The sequence below is a fragment of the Epargyreus clarus genome, unplaced genomic scaffold (genome assembly GCF_041222505.1).
Source record: "Epargyreus clarus isolate Ecla_fem2 unplaced genomic scaffold, WU_Ecla_fem_2.2 ptg000012l, whole genome shotgun sequence".
Taxonomy (NCBI): Eukaryota; Metazoa; Arthropoda; class Insecta; order Lepidoptera; family Hesperiidae; genus Epargyreus; species Epargyreus clarus.
The window spans coordinates 7,712,981-7,735,222 of record NW_027332220.1 but is presented as its reverse complement, the minus strand read 5'-3'; the positions used below and the strand labels follow the sequence as shown (position 1 = coordinate 7,735,222).

Genomic DNA, 22,242 nt, shown 5'->3' with positions numbered 1-22,242 from the left:
AGTTTTATTACCATTACTCTTCTTCTATGTGATTTAAATATATTTTCCCTTTTTTACCACGGTTTTATTAGCTTGGGTTGTATGTATGTATGTATGTAACGGAAACTTTAAACTTGATTTTTACCCACTTTTAACGGTCCGATTAATTTAAAAATTTGACCAATTATCAAGAACAATACACGATTTTAATAATTTTATCCCATTCTCCTCATCAGGATCGTCAGAAATCAGGATTAACGATTTTCCTTGTGCAATTTTAGCGTGGTTTTTAGTTTTTATACTATAAATTATTTTAATTAATGAATATCTAAAGTATCGATATATCTTGAAAGGTATAATTATTTTGTAATAACACATGATTTATTAGTAGTGTTGCCGAAACTTACTAGATATTGGTAGGGTCTAGATATTAAACCCAGGTCATAATATGCCAGTGCTCTAGTCTAGTGGGTAATTAATTAAACGTGTCAGCTACTCTAGGATCCAGTTGTGGCCTGACCATAAATCATTGTCGTAGGCAGCCATGATCGATGCCTGTGCAGTTTCTGTTATATGTAACGACTGAGCATGGTTGACGCAGTAATAAACAAATAATGAACTATTTGACAGCTAAAGTCTAAGTTACTCTATGGTTTCAGTAACCTTAGTATGAGTTTTTACGTTTTTACAAAAATGACTGTGTTTGTATTTGTTTACGTACTTGCCCATATATTTCCAATCGGCGCCCCTGGCGGCCTATATCAGAACTTGTTGGAAATGTATGGGAAATACGTAAACAAATACAAAAACAGTCATTTTTGTAAAAACGTAAAAACTCATACTAAGGGTACACGCCCGTCCAAAAAAAATAATATGACAGTGGTTAAAATTAGACATCGAATCATACCTCTTATTGAAATTCGAATTCTGTATTAATTCTCTCAATTGAACTTCTGAAAATACTATAAAATCTAGATAAAAACTAGCTGACCCGGCAAACATTGTGTTGTCATATAAATAAAAAAATGTTAAGGATGAACAACCCTTATCACTAAGGGGTATGAAAAACAGATAGTAGCCGATTCTCAGACCTACTGAATATGCATATAAAATTTGATGAAAATCGGTAAAGCCGTTTCGGAGGAGTACGGTAACTAACATTGTGACACAGAATTTTATATATAAGATGATAAAAACATTTTTACGTAAGTACCATACGTAGTAGTATCTAATAACATAATTATACATAACATAATATTTACACATAATATTTTATGTATAATAACATCCGTTGTTGTTGTTACATAATATGCCAATTAAAATTATTGTGTTTAATTGATCAAATTTACCGACCCAAAAAGATAAGCTTTTACGTCAATGCCTGGGAAAATTTAACCTCAAAATACGTAACCCAACTGCAAATTTTAATAAATACAAACGAAAAATTTCCTGTAGGTTTACCAAAGCAAATTAATGTATAAATCCGTAGGTTTTCATTTAAACAAGCCACAAGCTTTAACAACGGTTAATAAAGAAAAACATATCAAATAATTTTCAGCGCCGAGAAACATAAATTCCAAATTGACCAACGAATAAAATTTATACGAGAGCAGCGAAGCTGACGGATCTCGGCCCTAGGGCGATCGGAACATTAAGGCCTACGCAATATTAATGTAGCACATTCCCACCCGGAGCAATAAAATAAATGATGTCATTTTTTGTCCGCGCGGGGAGCCCTTTTGTCCCAACACTCGCCGCTTCGGCTACATCACTACCCATTGTCCACCACCGCACGGTACCCGCGGGACGTCCTAGACAAAGGACTTTAGGCGCCGCTCCGCTACGTTTTTTTCTAATTTCGCAAACGCCGACATATGATTTTTGTATAACGCTCTTTATCATAATTTAATAATTTATTGCTTTCGTCAAGCGCCTTTGTGAGGCCGCACTTGCTTAACTATCGCAAGGTGCTTCTGTCTTGCACGTCATAAATCATACTTTTTCGTCGCTCAGTTGAAGGAAAGTTGGTTGGTAAGTGTATGTGGACTTTCTATATAGGTGAACCGTCATACTTAGATTGATTCGTCGTGGTCGTTCTTTAAAATTATTTGTAATTTGATAGGTGGGTTTAATTTGGGATACATGCAACTAATATCTTTACGCACGTATTATACAAAGCAGGAAATTATATTTATAAACACATCAAATTATTAACGCACATTATTCTTGTTCGTCTAACAAATCTACAAGCTGACATTAATAACGTAGCAATTAGTAAAAGTCGGTTACGAAATAGTTTTATAGGTCTTGTGACTATGACAAATAGTTAGAATCTCTCGAAAAAAATATTGAAAAACCACGACAGGCGGTTGCTGGCGCAATCGAGCATAACACCGCAGCCGCAAAAAGCGGAAAGACAATTCCCCGGTTTATGCACGACACGACGCACTGAGTTTTGAAGATACCGCTACGCGCCGTACGTTTAATATTTTTACGAGAGTCCCCAAGAAACGCGTTGTAAAATAGACATTTTATTGTTCCCACGAACCGATCCCGCGCCGTTGTTTCAATAATAAAGATTAAAATTACGAATTTATTGCAATAACATCGCTGTTTTTAGATAAAATGCGGATTCGACAGCGAGGTTTTGTCAAAACAGCCGGCGATAATCGTTACCGCGGACATTTCACGTGCGATGACATCGGCGCGGCAGCGGCTTTGGCAGTACACTCCATGTTTAAGGCCAAAATATATTTATTAACGTTAAAAATAATACATTTAAAAACATGGTATATTTAGATGGTATGTTTCATAATTTTTCCGTAATAATTACCTTTTTGCGAAGTAAACACTCTAATTTCAAACAACTATTATTTTCTTTTTTTGCCTGTTTGTCGGGAAGTTAAAAAACAGCTGAATAGATGTTCACGCGTATTTTATGCAATAACCTAAAGATTTTATTTATATAACTATGAACTCGGAAAATTCTTTATAAACAATTTAAAGGCATGCTTATACTTCATAATATCTTGAATTAAAGTAGTACCAGTAGTACCTACTATCTACGTAACTGTTTCTAAATAAAAAATAAATTCGTAGTTCCATCTATATTCAGAACAAATTGCACATACCAGCGGGTAAACTAAAACAAAAAATAATTTGTCATAATCCCTCGTTGAAATGAGCAGTACACAAAAATAAGTATAACAACATCACAAATAACAAACGGCTTAATAAAATATTTAAAGTGATTAAGAACGATTATAGTGACACGCATCGATATCAAATATAGTGACTGTAATATTTGATACAATTGATATAAGATTAAGGGCACTTCTTTACAAAAAACGTTTGCCTGTAAAGTACCTAAGAGTTTTGAGCATTACATCAATGTGGAAAGCGAAGCATTACATTGCGCAACCTGGAAGCTTGCAATTTGTAACACTGTATTAATAAAAGATAATCCGTAGTATATCGTCGATTATTTATAAAATATATTTTTTACATTAGATACATAGAAGTGAATGCTCATCAGTTACCGAGGCAGTATTGCAACAATACTCAATCTCCATTTTTGGTTGTTACATTTCATTCGAATGTACCGGTAAGAAAGAGCAAGTGGCAATACTAATACTAATTCCGTTGCATCTGGCATATAATCTCCTTTTGTTACTTGGGTTAAACAAAATGAAATATATTATTTTCTCGCGCATCTCATTAATATGCAAAACAAAGGGTTCATCCAGAGCAGCTACATTATATTCAAGTTATTACATTTTACAGAATAGAAAATTAACGCAAAGTGTACCAACACAATCACATTACAAGCACACAAAGGGCTTCAAACAAATGTATACAATAATCTACTTGGAAGACTAATTTCTGACGTTGAAGTACTGATTGTTCTGTACTGTGATTGTTGGACATTGGGCTGTAAAGCTGCGGTCACCCAGGCTCGCTGTTGCCTCGTAATTCGTGAAAGTTATAGTATTTGGGGCAGTTCAAAGTGGCCGACGGATATTAAAAGAAGAGATATGGTCGTACCACAGCCGATATACGGCTCATTCAACTCCGATCCCACAGTTCCCTTTCGTGACGGCGCTCCCATTGACCGGTTTTCGAAATACAACGTTTCAACATGTTTTTTTTTTCATCAATAATGTCGATAAAGAAGCTAATTATTACTGTTATGTGATTGGTTTCACATGACGTGGAAAAATCTCGGATGAGTTCAAAAGATACAAATGTAGAGCCGATTCGAAATCGAAAAATCCATAAACATTTAAAAAATTCATGAAATTAGGATCATGACATCTCTGTATCACATATTTTATTTCTTACCATATAAGTAACTATGATTATCAAATTTTCTATTAGTTCAAACAACTGACATCTAAATATATATAACTCAAAGGTGACTGACTGACATAGTGATCTATCAACGCACAGCCCAAACCACTGGACGGATCGGGCTGAAATTTGGCATGCAGGTAGATGTTATGACGTAGGCATCCGCTAAGAAAGGATTTTGATCAATTCTACCCCCAAGGGGATAAAATAGGGGATGAAAGTTTGTATAAATCTTCTTAGTTAATAATATTACTTAGTAACGCGGGCAAAAGCTCGTTAAAATATAAAGCCTTCGCAAACATTTCATTACCGTATTTTGTCCACCCCACACTGACCTAAGACAACACATTGACACCACTCATACTCACACATGTGCATTAATCAGACCGCGTCAAGTTAGACCAGTGGTGACATAATGACATGTTCTCGAGACAAACTGTTTTTGTCCCCCACTATCAATCACTGATGACACCGCCTTACGTGTGGAAATTACTTTCTACTAAAGAATCCTTAAATACCTTTTTGTTTTGAACGAGTGGTACAACAAATTAGCACCAATCGTTCTTTTTTTATAATATAGGAGTAGCAGACGAGCATGCAGTCCACCTGATGGTAAGTGGCTACTGCCGCCTATGGACATCTGTAATCAACCCCAGATAGAGATATCTACCTGAGGTCGGCCACGGATGCGTCGCTACCCCTGAGAACTAAACTGGGATGCCTCGGAAAAGTATGTCTCCCTTACCACACCCTTCAAACCAGAACACAGCAGCGCCTAACATTGCTGTTATTCGGCAGAAATAGGTGTGGTGATGGTGCCGCCGGAGTCGAACCACAAAAGGTTCTATCACCTTTATATAATTCTCATGTATTTTTTATAATATTAGCCCTGTTGGTAAGCTGATGGTAAACAATCCTCGATAACATGTGATTCCTGACTAAGTTTGACCGCGCATAAGTGTAATTCCTTACAACACCCTTCCAACCAGAACAGCAGTGCTTAACACTGTTTAACACCTTTATAGTATGTATATTAGTTGTTAACTAAATTATTTTGCCTATGATAAGATCCAGCCTAGTTCACTGACCTAACCTGATTAATATGTAACACTAACTTCATAAATAACAGCAATCTCAAATGTAAATCATATCTATCTACACGAGTACCGAATGACATAAATTCTAACATATTCACACTTGACGCGCGCATAATTGTTATAGAATTGTTTCAGCGTCTTATAATAATGATTAATGACCCTGTTCTAAATTGTAAATGCTAATTGTAGCACGCGGCGAATATTCTTTCGAGTAACAAGGCAATTTGTAGAACTACTACGCTTCGATGACATTTTACGGCGAGTTACATGTATAAATTAATTCATGACTCGTTATAGACAGTGTACAAATAAATACGCATGACCATAAAAGAAAACATTTATATTTTAAAACAATAAGCTCGCACCATCATTTATTTTTTATTAATTTTAAAGGTTTTTTTGTAAAACAATTCAATAAATAAAAAGATAAACGATATACGTGATGCTAAAAAATAAACAAAAACAAATCATACTCACTACGAAAATTATGGATTATTTTTAAATATAAATATTTTTAAATATCGAATGCAAGTTGGCTGTTTGCGTGTGTTAACTTTTTTATCGCTCTCTATAATCTGTCGCTACTATGAGCTGTCATCGGAGGAATTTGTTGCGAATGACAAATGAAACAACGACTTTGATTTGATCGATTGTTATTAAATAGTTTTGTTGTTTAATAGACTGGCATTGAGGTAGTTGCGTACGTTATACAGTAATTTGATAATTTATTACACAAAAAAATGTTGTTTATCACGAAAATTTCATTTTAAAATCAATATTTATTTCCCAAAATCTCATCAAGGCAACATGACGCAAAGATATTAAAAGACGAAACATACGAATAAGAAACCATTTACTCGTACAACTGTAATCGATATGAGGATTGACCTCCAACAGGACTATGAGAGGAGATTAAAGCGCTGTTAAAATTAACGTAGGCGTGAAGCAGTAACAGTAAATGTTAAATGTACCTACGACATAGCCTCGAGTAAAATTTTAACGCCGAAACTATTAACTACAGCGCGTCGGCGGCGCCAAACGATATCATCAAAATAAATATAATTTTATTTTTATTTTGAGTGCAATGAAAACGCATCGACTTCCATGGTTTGACGCTAACTACACGCGCTGTCAAAATAAAATATGAGCCAATAAGGGCGCGTCGCGCGGCGACAGACCCGTCACGCAGAAGAAATTACGATATATGAACTTATTAAAATATCTTAGTTTTTTTTCTCGTTTCGCGGTCGGATGACACCGCGTTGAGGTGGAGTGACTCCGGTTTGTTTATTTTTACGCATTCTCTTCCTGCTGTCAACATGACACACTAGCATTTATGGACTAGACATGTGTGTTACAATGTGTTAATGAGCAAATGTTAGCGCCAGGAATAACAATGTTTTAATATACTTTATCGAACATGCTACTTCGCGACTTAGTTGCTACGTGGAGAAGCAACATAGGTATTAATATAGGTAGTATTTACATGTTAAGATATAATTATGTACTACCTATTGTTGATACTTAAGTTAATAATAAACAACGTGGACCGAATATTATTTTTTTAACTGTTTTTTTTTTCTGTACTGTGTTATTATGCCGTGTGAACCTATGTACCAACATGTGTATTACAGCTATTATATCGATGCACAACTTTTTATACCTAGTCATCAATTCTGCTATTAATACCGCAAAATCACACACAGCAATTAAAATTCGCCTTTCCACACATGTTATGCTTCAAAGGGCCCGATAGTCGGTTCGTTCAAACGTTCAATCGGTCACACGGATCCGCGTTAACTAGTTAAATCCGGTACAAAAACTTTACAGTTACATGCCACATGTGGCAATGGCAAGTGGGTAGCTTGACACGCGTCGACCTGACGAATGGTGGCAAAAAATGTTGTTTATGAACCCACTTAACATACTTCACGTTGTTTACAGAAGCAATAATGTTGTACTACAGATTATTGGGCGCTTTGTTGGTTGGGCGAACTCGATTGGTGATTTATGGATATTTTTTGCTCCCTTGCCTCATACCTACTTGTTATTCATTGAGGCGTTTGAATGAAACAGTATAAATATTTATATTGACAAGTCATGTTTCTTTTTACTTTTTAATTATACTGTACTTTAGGCACTGTGACCAAAAATATCAAAATTACACTCAAACTCAGTATCTTTGAATATTCTGGAGAAGCTCTAGATTTTTGGTACTTGTTTTTTAATAAAATTTATGACGTATCCTGAATATTAATATTTATTCATGAATGTCTAAATACCAGGTTGGTAGGTAGGTACTATATGGGTAGGTACTCGTATATGGCATAAAAATATATTACTTACTAATATTTTTTTTATTAAAAATATTTATTAAAAAACTTAAACTTACGACACCAATTTCAATACAAATAGGCTTGTTTTAAGCTTAGCTAATCCAGTGACGCAATGTTAAAGAGCACAGTAGGTAGTCTTTTCGTAAAGATTTTTTATATATTTCGGCAATGTAAATTATTTCGTAGTCGATGCAATATAAGCCTACCGTTCACAAACCGCGAGACGGTGATAAAAACATTATGTTTTTCGTTCGGAAATCGAGTGCAACAAAAACTGAAACAAAGAGGAAGGCGGGCAAAAAGCATGACCGACAGATGGACGGATCTCTAGACATCTGTTGCTTAGTCGCTGTGGAGAATCGCGTATATCCATGTGTTGATTGGATTGTTATCCTTTAAACTTAGGTTTGGAACTCAATCTCAAAACCTCTTCATCAAGGTGGTAGAACTTACTATGATTCGACTCAAGAAGCAAAGCCGCCTTTTTCTACATCATAACAATGTAACTGTTGTGTTCTGATTCAAAGGATTTGTTACGGCGTTATCCAGGATATTAAAACTTTGCCTTCAGGGGCAAAGTTTTACCTTGACCTTAGCTTGGGGGACCTTAGCTATCTGGGTTGTATATCTTATATCTGGGGTTGATTACAGATGACCCTGGGCTACTGTAGCCTTACCTTCACACTGCCTTCGGACTGTAAGCTCGTTTGTTACTTCTATACCATATAAATATTTTATTTTTGTTTTCATTTTTAAGATTGCGAAGAATTTAGGCCATAGCCCATTATGGTAAGTTATGAGGGATGGACAGACATTTTTTGAAAACTCTTGAGCATAAAGGTTTCTTCGCGATATTGTCCTATACAGTTTAATTGTGTGGTAATAATTAATTTCTAACACATTCACACATAACTTCGAAAAATAGAAACTGCTTGCTCCATTTGTGGAGGTTCGTTTAAAATCGCCGTGTCGACGTGTCGCCGAATTTCACAATACTATTCGAAAATCGAACTCTAGAAAATACAATTGCATGTCCGCGTCCGCGCGAAGCACAAATAAATGGGCCGCATGATCGTAAATCCTAGAGATGATTTAGAAAACTAAAACTTTGTCTCTGTCAGTGCTGCTTATAGTCTGTGCTCTCGTTAATTAGGATATTTGTCACGTCGCGGTGTCGGTGCGTTATTCAATTTGCGAACGTTTCGACCGCGTCCGTGATAGAGTGGCGCCATTTGTAACGGTTACTGTATGGAGGTTTGCTGTGATGAAAGAGGTTTTGTTCAAATCAATTTTATGCTGATATAACTGCAGCTGCATATGCAGTCTTAGTAGGTTTCTTTAATATTTTTCTACATAATAAATATGTAGGTACTACAAAATGCTTCAGTGGCTAAACAAATAAGCTAAATACATCTTTATTGTGCAAATTTCAATAAGCACTAAGTAACTTTCGTACTATTCAACAATTTTATTTTTTGTCAAAAATATTTTTCTTAATAAGAGTAATGCATGCAATAAAAAGTTCCATCATTAATAATGTTTGACAATTTACTAAAGAGCTGGTATGAAACGAGGAAAATACAATTTACAGTATAACAGGCTAAATAATGATTTGTACAATCTAAATCTTACAGCAAATCTCTGCTAACTGCACACTTCAAAAGTAGCACAGAAATATTAGAGGAAAATATTATATTAAATCATCATCCAACAAATAAGCTAGACTTTCTAATGCTACTGCGGGAAAGAAATATTTCAGTTGTTATTTTTAAAAGGCTGATATCTGCTAGCCAAGACTATTTCTTTTGTGGCCACCCAAAGATTTTGATCCACATTCCGATTGCAAACAGTTCTTCGAACCGGCCAGTTGTTTTCTGCCCGAGTTCTAAAATTCACGCTTTTTAAATATCGATTTCAGCTGAATGATGAATGCCTGATTTGTCTGTTACAAATTTGATACATCGTGTTTTCAGCTCTCAATATTTTACACTTTATGTTGGAACTAGAATTTTGCTACATTTACTATGAACAGATCATTTAAACAAATTATGTAGACGAACTAAGTATGGCTAAATATTAGAGCTAACATGTTACCTAATGCTACTCGTTCACACACCTTCCCATAAAATATATAATAATAAACGCTTTCTACACTCACAGCCCCACACTAGGATTCCCTGTGTCGTGGATGCCATGGACACACACATAAACAAATACACAAACACCCAGACCCAGAAACAGAAATCTAAATTCATCATTTAGACATCTGTCTGGCCGGGGATCGAACCCGGGACCCTTTGCGCGTCAGACCGGTATGGTGGCCGCTCCGCCACGCGGGTCGTCTATATGAACTGTAATGTTTATCGAGTAAAATATCTGAACTAACCTGAATAACTCTCATCGGTAGCCCAGTTTCCTTCGCCAATTGCTCCCGTATGTGTCTCGTTGGCTTTGGGGTCTGTGAGAAGGCTGACTTGAGGATCTCCAGCTGTTTCGCCTTTATGGTGGTCCGGGGGCCCCGTCGCTTGGAGCCCCCGTTGCCGTCGTCCGGGGACTTGTTCTCAGCTTGGCTGTCTCTGGTCTCCGGGTCCCCGTCCAGCGAACCCTGGGACGGAAAGAGGAACAACTGAATGCGACCATGTGGCCAGGTCCCACGCGGGAGATATGGGGTGGTTAGGTATTCTTACAGATTTTGGGATAAATTTAAGTCAAAAAAGAACAGAAAACGTAGGTACAGGAAAGGTTTAAAAATCGGTATAAGGTCTTATAAAAGTAAATTCATAAAAAAAATATTTAAAAAAAAACATAAAAAAGGTATTTAAAAGTATATTCATAAAAAATTTAAACCACATATCAAAAATAGATTTTGTAACCACATATCCGCAACATTGTGCGTCAAACAACATATAAGGTAAATACTGTTCATACCTTTGTTGCTAGCCAATTTTTGCAAAATTTAAAATATTTAGTAGCCAATTTTATGGTGTCAAATGTAGTTGACGTTTTTTGTAAAAACACTCTCATTACTTTCCCCAAACAGCGAAAAAAAATATAGTTTAAAAAATCGAAATATTTTATCGAATTTACTTTTTTCATTGCAATAACTATTTATGTTATATTTTGTTAAAGCATGAACGTCAAGTACCAACCTGATCTTCGGAATCCTCATGTGGCTTGGTGTCTCCATTGTGAGATAGTTCAGAATGGAGCGCTGGATGCGGCGCGTGCGCTGGACTGCTGGAGTTGTTGGCCGCCCTCGCTTCCTCCTCCTCCTCCTCGTCAGACCCTGAGCCTAGCAGCGAGTCTGCTGTGGAAGAAAACTTTGAGTTAGATCCTTGAAAATGTAGTAAATGGTAACACTTCTCGCAAAAAATTCAACTAGCTACATCTCTACCTTATAACAGCAGTAGTAAGCGCTGCTGTGGTCTGGTTTAAGGCGTTAATGCGTCCGTAATTGATAATCAATCTATCAAACTCTAGTATGGCAATTTGGCAATTTCTCCAAATGTCGATGGTAAGCAAAACATTCGATGGATTGATTATTGATAAGTAATGTAAACGGATCAGCTTAAACCTACCCCTTTTCGATTAGAGGAGAGACTCACACCTAGCAACGAGACAATAAAGTATTGGTTATCTTTATTATTACTCGTACAGCCTAGATAGAGTAATTTGTAATAAAAATCGTTTGAATACATCGCATACATTTGTCTAATTTGCATGCAAACACTGCAAAGGAAAGTGCATGTGGCATAAAAATTGACTTATCAAAAAGCAATCGAGGAACCCTTCGCCCCTAACTAAATAAAAATGTAATTTCGAGACCCCTCGCCCGGGCGGGAGGGAATTAGCCGCAAAAACAATTACTTATGGTTGAACCGGGGAAGAATAATTCTGCACTACAATTTATATTTGAGAGTAGTCGAGTACTTTAAATTTAGTTATTTTTAGTTTCATTTGGACTATTTCTAGGACTGAATAATATATTTTTAACGAAATATCAGACGCATATTGTGGAAAAATTCTAGATACCTAAAAGTAAAGTGGAATACAAATACTCTTATTTTATTTTCTTTTACGCAATTGAGAAAAAGTAAGTTTTTTTTAGTCGAAGCTTATAAAAATACTTATACTTATTATAGAAGAATACTTATACTATTATGACTTAAATATTGGTCTACCTTCATTTGGAAAGGAAATTTGGATGCCGGCCGATTCGGCCTTAGGAGTGGCAGAGTATTTAATAGCCTTTAGGCCCCTTTAGGTAGTTAGCGAGTTCCTTCTCTATAAAGTTAGAGAAGTCCATGTGGGGCAGTGACCACATACCACCAGGTTAAGTACAATCGCTACTGCAATCTCATCAAAAACAAATTTTCAAAGACACAAAATAGATACCTATATGTTCGCATAAACTTTTTGTGTTTATCAGTATTCATAGATAACAATGTAAGGACAAAATAATAGGGGACGTCAATTGCTTGTCTTAACCAAACATTGGAGTATAGAATGTTTGCGAAGGGGTTCCGAGTAGTTGATGGGAACTTGAACTGTGTTTAACAGTTATTCTAGCACTTAACCGAAGCGGAAGTTTTGAAAAACTTGTCGCGTTTACAGTTAGCGTTGTACAAACTTAAAATCGCATATCTTTCAAATCCTTTGTGATAAAATGTGATGAAATAGCTAGTCTAAGATAAATCGTGTTATTGAAATATGTAATTAAATGTTTTGTTTATACTTGACGCTAGCTTACTCAAACAAACACATTTTTAAAAGGTGTTAATGTATTTAAAGGTCATTGATAAAAATACAGTAGGTACTTATAATGAAATAAAGCAATCTCGTAATTTTGACGCACGAATTAAATTTTCATTCTGCACATATCATGTTAAATATTTTTTTTAAATTACCCAGATAGAAGTTATTTGGCAAGACGACATTTAACTAAGTGGTTAATTTAGATTTTGGTTTTGGATCTGGAGGATTGATGTGATTGTGCTGGGCATTTACGATTCGGAAAGTTCTAGCTTGGACCAATTATTGTTAAAAGTGTCATTCTCTACATGTTTATAACAAAACATGTTTTTAAAGATACGGAAAACATACTTGATGAGAGACTAGAACGAACGAAATAAGTTTATCTTTCAACCACGACTTATTTTAAAGTACCAGGACCGCATAGTTACGAGAATGTTTGCATGACATCGGACGCTAGCGGCTACAGGGCGGGCGGCTACGGATATCTGTCACGGGGCGAGATGAGATTGTCTCTAACACGTGTAGTGTAGTTGTGTAGTAGACGACTCCGTCTTCCGGGTGGATGTTACATACAAGGCTTGAGATTAATTATATTCCCGTATAGGTACATGCTTACGAGTAGGTACCTATATTAAATTGATAGCTATATTGGTTCGTTTAGTTAGTTTGTCAATTTCACTAGTAGATTACCTTGCTATTTCAATACTAAGTGAACTACATATCAAACATATATTATTATGTATTTTATCTACATGAAGCTATCTTTACCGAAATCCTATTTTTAAACTATTCAACTTCAATAAACCCATTTAGGTATTCCGTTCATCTGCATATCAAGCGTGTCCAAGTTGTAGATTCAACACTTAACACAAGTATATAACACAGGAACACGTGACCAATAATATTACTAAAAACATGTAAGTTTAATTGGACATAACTATGCAGAATAGATCCAAACACAAAAACTAGCTTTTGAGAAAATAAGTCTTTTAGTAAAAGTTAAATTGCTTAATTTATGGTTGGTATCTATGTATATTTCAAAAGAAAAAATGTAACTTGTAGCTTGAATATTTTTTGCATATACGAAAGTTGATGTGGTGATGCCATTTGTGATAGTAACTAAAAAAAACGGTTCTTGTGGGTTGGATCCATTTTGCATAACTACGTTCAATTCACCTTCCCACAATGTAAACGAACTCCAATTTTACAGAAGCAAGTGTTTACCCAAGTTGTAAAACAAGGGGAAGTGCACTCGATACCCGGACGGTTGGCTCGAGTGTTTGTGGAGCTTCGGACTTTGATGCTGATAGGGGACGTGCTTGATGGGTGTTTGTTATGCCACGTAATGGTTTTGCTACTGAATATTTGATGGGGAAACCTCGATATATACCTATTTATAGACTGACAATTATACGGGGCTATAACACACAGAACGATTAGAACTTTATTTGCAGTTCCAAGATATGTTACACAGGAAATTGTTGGGATCAAAAAACGTAGAATTATGGACATGGTTCAATAAAACTCATATGTCTTGTACCTATATCAATAAAGGATCTCACAGATCACATTTCCACAATGTAAACGAACTCCAGTTTTACAGAAGCAAGTGTTTACCCAAGTTGTAAAACAAGGGGAAGTGCACTCGATACCCGGACGGTTTGCTCGAGTGTTTGTGGAGCTTCGGACTTTGATGCTGATAGGGGAAGTGCTTGATGGGCGTTTGTTATGCCACGTAATGGTTTTACTACTGAATATTTGATGGTGAAACCTAGATAATATATTTATAGATTGACAGTTATACGGGGCTAAATGTAATACAAAGAACTATATTTGCAGTCCCAGGTCAAGTCTGGCAGGATTTTTTAGGAAATAAATTGTAAAATTATCGATGTGGTTAAGTAAAACTGGTATTTCTTGTATTAATCAAGGATATACAAAAAGTGTCTATAATTTATTAAGCGGATGAAAGAGTTTTTTAAAACCGATTTCGATCAATGAGCTGATTAGGTCATTTTCGTATATCTCCTATGTGATTTGTGCGGTAACAGTATTCTATCCGTGTAAAATATGTGTAAATTCCTCTATATATGCGAAATAGCCGATAGTGAAAATCGATTCAGTGGTTTCTAAGATAATTTCATAAAACTTTAAAAGAAACATTTTTTTTATTATCGACTCTGGCAGTTTGTCCTGGGCTAAAAAGGCCCGTTATTTAGAACATAACATTCATTTCGATTCTATGAATTTGGTTTCTTTGAAGGTGGTAGAACCCTTTGTGGATCGACTCCGGCGGCACCACCACCACACCTATTTCTACCTAATAGCAGCAGTGTTAGGCGCTGCTGTGTTCCGGTTTGAAGGGTGTGGTAAGGGAGACAGACTTTTCCGAGGCGTTCCAGCTTAGTCCTTAGGGATAGCGGCGCATCTGTGGCAGACCTCAGTTAGGAATATCTATTCCTATCTGGGGTTGATTACAGATGTCCATGGGCGGCAGTAGCCACTTACCATCAAGTGGACTGCATGCTCGTCTGCTACTCCTATATTATAAAAAAATATATATTTACATATTTATATGTAAAGCATAAATAAAACATATTATTCACGTTATAATAAGACCTCCCCTCAAGTCACTTCTCAATGACTTGCCACGCCAGGAAGCGCAAGTCACCATCAGGAAAGCTATAAGATTAATAGAAGTCGAGTTTTTCTGACGGCATCCTCACGGTATTAGCTGAGTGGGTAATCGTTGAGGAAGTACTTATATTGCAGTTAGCTTGTGTGTATTATATACGGTTTATTGAGTTATTAGGTAAGTCTAGTTGTATTATGAGGTAAAATCGCGCTTGGCTATGTAAGCGTTATAAAGAAAAAAGGTACATATGGTATGGTAAAATAAATAATAAGTATAAGTAGGTCTGCAAGATAAAAGTACACATTTGTATAATTTAGACCTTTTAGCCAATATTACTTTTTTGGTAAACAGGTACTCCATTAATCCACTCATTCAAAAGCCCTTAATAATCTACCCTATTATAGTATAAACAGCAAACTCCTAAAAGAAACAGAAAAGAGGAGTTACCGTAAGCATTTCTCTGTGCCATATCTGTTAATAAATACGGTCATCGACCCTTATCTAAAAGAAGGGATAGCTTTTCTAGGCAGGCACTGTAGTATGACATACTTAAAAATAGATACTTTACCAATATTGAAATTTATAAATTGAACGCAAGTCTTCAACCAGACGCCCGCCCCACCGAAATCAATTTTAAACCGCCCCAAATAAACGACTTCCTTTGTCCCATTCCAGCTCCCTAATCGAATTTTGGCGCGAAAAAGGCCTTTATTGTTGACGGTTTTCAAATGAATGCGTTCTTGCTCTGACGTTCCAAATTTAGTTAAGGCTTCTTCAATTTAATCATTGTTAAGTTAACAATGCGTTGAAAGGTATGCCAACGTTTCAGAAGTTGTAGGCTAGCTATTAATATATTATTTGAAGGTGTTTTCATATGTATATTATGTATAGTGGAAACAATAAACAAGCTTGTTACCCATTTGATGTTATATAGCCATTCCGACTCATGGGCATTTGTGACGAATTACGATTCCTTTACATGAGGTCGATCATAGCTGCTTCTTCTAAGCACTAAGTTGGAACATCTGTCTATCTCTTACAATATTTTCCAGTCAATACACAGGAGTATCATCATTCGATCTAGATTGCTTTTATAAAGTAGAAATAGATGTAGCCGAAATCGTCGCATGAAGAACTCTATCACCTTTAGCGCCTACGACCTTTGTATTTCTATATCAACAACGATTAACTATATAATTGTATATCGTTGTTATGTTCTGTTGAAGTGTATAGTGCAATAAAGAATATCTATCTATCTATCTATCATCTGAATCTATTTCTAATTTATCATAGTAGTAGGTATTGCTGTTTTATTCTGCAAGGTATGATAATGTAGAATCACAAATGCAAGGCATACCTAATTCCTGCACTTGACAGGAAAAATTATTTTAAAGGTTACAGACCTTTATGTGTAGGGGCTACCATTTTATTTCAGGTAAACTGTATTTATAAGTTACACTGCACAAAAATTGTAGAGTAGACTATGAAAGATTTATAAAACACAGAATGTTATCGCTAACGTAAATCAACAATTACAGGCGATTAACAATTCAATCAACATGATTCATGAATAATTTCGCCCTGAAACTACGGAGCCTATCTCCGATCTACTACAACCTATTAGTGCTGCGAAAACAATAAAAATCACAGATTATTTTGTATTACAGGCATATTAAAGTTTGTTATAGCGTGTTTATGGGGCCGGCCGTTAATTCGAGACCACCATCTTAAATGTAAAATAAGAAACCGCAAGATAAGGATCTAAGAACATAAAAGATATGGGAACTCTTTGTGGAGTCGGTAGCCGACGTATAGTTATGTACGCCCATATAAAACGAGCGCGCCTCACTCACACTTGTCCGTTGATGCGGCACACATGAAAGGGCGCCGCACGCACACTCACGTCCACGAATTGTGATTGGTGAGTGCGACAGCGACGACCACGCCCTCTTTTATCGACGTTGCGCCGGGAGCGCGCGTGCGAAACATCCGTATATGTAAATTTAGCTATAGGCCGAGAGCTGTTTTTAAAATGTCATTTCCACGCCGCCCTAGCTGACGTCTGTGGGAAATCTCTTTGTAGTTTCAAGGGTACTTTTTATTGTTCACTTTCAATTTAACCGGTACGAATTTTTCAATTTGCATGCGACTTACGCGTCAACGTAGTACTTACTTTTTCTTTACCCCGTAGTAGGTACTCTGCCGTTATACGTAAAAGGTACGCTTGATTAGTTTCGCCAAGTTCTGAATAGATCGATTGGAGTTCGTACGAAAAATAATTAGGCAACCTATTTTATTCCTGTCGGAAACAAATTGGCAATTTGAACGCGAGATCCGTTCTAGGTTTTCCTATGTTGATTCAAAATTAATTGTATCATTAAATTCGTTAAATAACGGTCGTAGCTACCTACCGTCACGTAAAACTTGTAAATAACTCTATTGCTAATATAAATAGAACCTGCTTCTATTAAAGTAAAAAAAAATACCAAATACCACGGTTAATAGGTACCTACGTATATTTCTGAAATCCTTTAATGAAAAATATCCTTGCTAAGGAAAAATGTTGACTCTACCTTGAAGCATTCATAGCTACAACATAATATTCGTACCACAAAATAAATATAGTTGTTGATGTCATAGACAAACAAGCAAATAGATAGGAACATATTAAACACTGGCTGATGGTTTGTACCGCTTCAAAATTTATTTATCAAATATATTTCATATAAAATAAAGCCTATGTTACTCGTAGATAATGAAGCTTTCAAATGGTGAAAGAATTTTCAAAATCGGTCCAGTAGTTTTTGAGCCTATTCATTACAACCAAACAAATAAACAAAGTTTTCCTGTATATAATATTAGTGTAGATATGGCCCAGAATAGATATCTAAATTTATCCACCGGGTTTGAACTCGGAACTCTACATGGTAGGTATAATGACTGTGTCACGCATGCCTGACGTAGGTTGTAAATGATATCATGTTAAACATATACGGTTTTTGGATGGGTAAATAAGTATTAATGACTCAATTGTACGAGAGAATCGTGTTACTAAGGATAATCGAAAAATATATGTACCTACCCAATTACCTGTAAATCTATTTTAATGACTGTGGACAGTAATGTTTTTGAACGTACATATCTGTGAATAGAACAGAAGGAAGTGCCAAAGAATGAGTCTTTGGCATACCTTACAGTCCAATTGGCTTTGTCTAAATTTTGGGGGTGATAGGTACATCGGTTTCAGATAGACTCCTGTTCTATAGATATGGAATTAATAACATTGCTTGCTGAGGACTGGAAGCTGATCATGTCTGTATGCTTGGAGCTCTGTGAGTTGTCTGTATGTTAGATCTGTCTAGTTAAGTGGCCTCGGCCGTTCTAATTAGATCAATAAAATAAATAAACAGATGTCCATGGATATCCGTGGTCGGTTACCACCAGGTATAGATATAACCTATTTCGTTAGCTACTTAACCTTAAAAATACACTGACAAGATACTAATATCATTAATATCTACTATGCATTGCCCATATTTCACTATTTTATACATTTTTATGTTTTATAGATACAAGAGACTTCTAAAGAAGAAAATGTGTATTCATAACACCGAAAAGTCAAAGAAAGGTGGTAGGAGCGTGACCAAGTAGCTAGGAGGGTAACAATAAGTCCCACGGCAGCATGATTCGAACTTTTGCTGCATTTTGATTCGCGGCGCCTCAACACGCACTTCGGAATTACTAATGATATTTTATAAGTTCTTTATTCCATTATAATATCAGATTCTTATATTGTTTGAAAATTTTTAAAGGTTTACCTATTACCTACTATACTATAGAAAGTAATCATAGAAAAATACAAAAACGTATGTAAGCAACAGCAGCATTATTTGAAAAATATCAAAAATAAGGAATTAAAATATCACTTAGGACATTTTGAAACAAGTTGAGAAATAGATTGCAATTTTGAAATATTTACCGTATATTTAAAAAAGGTAAAGAAAATATTAATTTAGCATAATAAGAGATGTAATTTACTGCAGCACTATTTAAGAACCATAAAACAACGAATTAAAAATATGACTTATGATTTTATAACACTAAAAATCTAAGTCCTGACATAAACTGAGTGATTTGAAAGCTGCAGTGTTATTTGAGAATCATAAAAGATAACGAATTTAAATAAAACTTAATTGACAGTTTATAACAGACGTATCTACAACTAATTGATTTAAATGTTTAAAACAAATATCAAAAATTCAAACATAAATATACTTAAAGTTTGAATAGTTATTTTACTTAAAAAAGTTTTGAATTGTTAGTAGGTATAGTCCGCGCCAAACTGCTAGTCCGCTCTGAAGTTATTGCGAGCAGGTGTAGTCATACAATTTGCTATGACGACGCGATTCATTTCTATATTCAGAGCGGACTATACCTATACAACAAAATATTTGTACTATTATACCTTTGTAGTATGCCAATCTTTTAATGTGCTTCTTCGTAATATTATCTTTTAGGTATCCATATCATTATCATATTATCATATTATATTTTTTTTGAATAGAAAAATGATTCCATATAGAATTAAAAAACTCGTAAAAGTTTTACAACTATTACAACAAAATAGATAAGTAGGTTTAAAGCTCGCGTCTAGATACAATTTTGCCCTTCTTTAGACAAGATTTAAGATTACAACACTCGGATTGCCTTGCCTTCTTGTAATTCAGCCATTCACTACTATGCCCCCATTGGTATCTTTCGTCACAGATACCTAATTCCCAGTAAAAAAATAAACAACTACATTGCAACTGTTTATTTATACTCTGTTTTATTTTTATCTATGCTATGCATAGGTATGTTCCACTAAACGACCGCAACGACCACGCTTTTTATATTTTAAATTAATTCCATGAAAACAGCAACTTAGTTGCGTTATATTAGGTACAAATATATTTAGTAACATAAACGACCTCATTATAATAATTCACATGAATAAAATTTATATGCATGTTGAAGTCATCTAACGCATTTTAGCTACATAGTTTGCCCTATGCAAATTTTATGCCACATCGTATAATGCGAAATGTGGTAGCTTGCGTTATGGGATTTAAGTATGTTTAAATGTCCGTGGACAAGCTTCCTACATATTAAACAGGTTGTTAAAATTGAAAGTGTTAATTAATAATACAAATGACAACTTTTATAGCTAAATGAAATTATTTAAAATACAGCAATGTTGGTGTTCTGAGGTCATGAAACGCATAACGGTCAAATGGCTCCCTAATTTTCTTCATTCGAACAAACAAAGCTAACGTAATAAATAACAGTTAGAACTCGAAAAAGCAATATGTCAGCGTCCGCCGGCGCCATTATGGACGCCATGTTTGATCTAACACAATGCTATGCGCGTACGCAGGTCGGGGCGCAGTTCGGACAAATTAGTAGCCAATCCATCAAATGGCTGTGAAAAATCGGTGTTAAATTATTTTTTTATACGCCGCAGCGAATTCTATGACCTCGTAACAGGCTTGATTTGTGTGTCCGATAAATAACAGCTCCGGTTATCAGTAACGATGCGGTTATGATCTACGAAAATTGAATCGCTATTGGAAATTGAAGGAACTCAGTTAAAAGCTATGGATTAAGGTACAATATCTAAATATTTCACGGTGTTATTATCGCGTGCTTGTGGCAGAGAGCGATATTCATATCTGACGTATCATTTACGTCATATATCGATATTATGGTTAGAATTCGTAAATATAAATTTAGGTAGTAGATCGACTTAGGAGGTACGACCACCTATTATTGCTGTAATATCAGTATTAGGTATTCGCTGATATGTTTTGGTTTAAACTCTATACATAGGTATAAGGGAGAGATAGTTACATAGCATTTCATATTAGTTTTCAAGGTTAGTAACGCACAGTGCGTGTCGACTTCGGACAAGTTTCTAATCAAATCAGGGGTTGATAATAGATGTCCAATAATCATAAAGTGGACTCCATACTTATTTGTCATTTACATAATATAAAAATATATTGCTACAAGTAATATCAACTTCACATCACTAAAAACAATGAATTTAATAAGCGTATTCAAATAAAGTACTGCAACTAAAGCAAATTCACTCAGAGACCTCCCATTAAGCTCTAATATGCATGCACTCTAATATAGGAGAGTAAGGAATGAGTGTCCATTACAAATAAGTATCAATCATAGTGACTTCGCCTTAACGCTTTAGGATTCATTAGCTACACGATGTTTTACCAAGGTTTTAGTACTTAAGACAATATATCAGTGAAATAGTACTTAGAGCTTATAGGGACAACGGTTAGGGTCCTTAAAGCGAATGTTTAATTTTGCATTATGATTTACTTTTACAACTAGCTGTATAGTTTTCTTTTTGCGGTATTTTTGAGAAAATATTTTAACCTGTTATCTTCTTTAAAAATGTCTAGGTATAATGGTAATATGTATAGGTTATGTTCAAAGTAATTTAAGAAGGTATGTACCTAAATCAATAGTAATTTGAAAGTAAGAAAGAAATATTATTATTTTACAAAAAGTAATAACTATAGGTATACTGAGTGAAAAATAACGCCAATAGGAAACTAACCTACGCCTACTAAAATTAGATCAAATTAAAAACTTTATTATGTTCCTTTTTTTTTAGTTTTCAAAACTAAGAATTATTTTAAGGTGAATTTAGATACATGTACGGAATTTAAGTACCTCCAGTAATATCTATAGAAATAGATATGTGTTAAGATTCCGTACTAGTAATAACAAAAATCGTCGATAATCTAATGGCACCCGTACAATCCCTGAAGCGATTGCAATTTTTATATATTTCCATCTTCCGATATCACAATGATCGGTAGGTGGTGCTACGTGACCACAGATCGTGACCTGCACAGATTGCGCGCGTGTGCGGTGGCTCCTTTATTTATACTCTGTTTTGTGTATCTGTCAATGCTGACCCCGTATATAGGGTTCCACTAAGCGATCACGATGACCGTGCTCAAGTGACTGTCCAATTTCTTACAAAAGAGGACGATTGTACGTTGTTAAAATCAAGTAGAATGCT

General features: G+C 35.3%; 1 protein-coding gene across 7 annotated transcripts in view; it reads right to left on the bottom strand.

Moving 5' to 3' along the window:
• Window positions 1-22,242, bottom strand: part of Lim1 (LIM homeobox 1) — a 76,036-nt gene that overhangs the window by 14,373 nt on the left and 39,421 nt on the right. For 4 of the 7 annotated variants that reach the window (XM_073078367.1, XM_073078369.1, XM_073078373.1 and 1 more), the window contains exons 4-5: window positions 10,912-11,069; window positions 10,149-10,388 (exon numbers count right to left, since the gene is read on the bottom strand). In XM_073078367.1, coding sequence (XP_072934468.1) covers window positions 10,149-10,388; window positions 10,912-11,069 — 398 coding nt within the window. The remainder of the gene's footprint in view (window positions 1-10,148; window positions 10,389-10,911; window positions 11,070-22,242) is intronic. The other 3 variants (XM_073078370.1, XM_073078371.1, XM_073078368.1) reach the window with 2 other exon arrangements.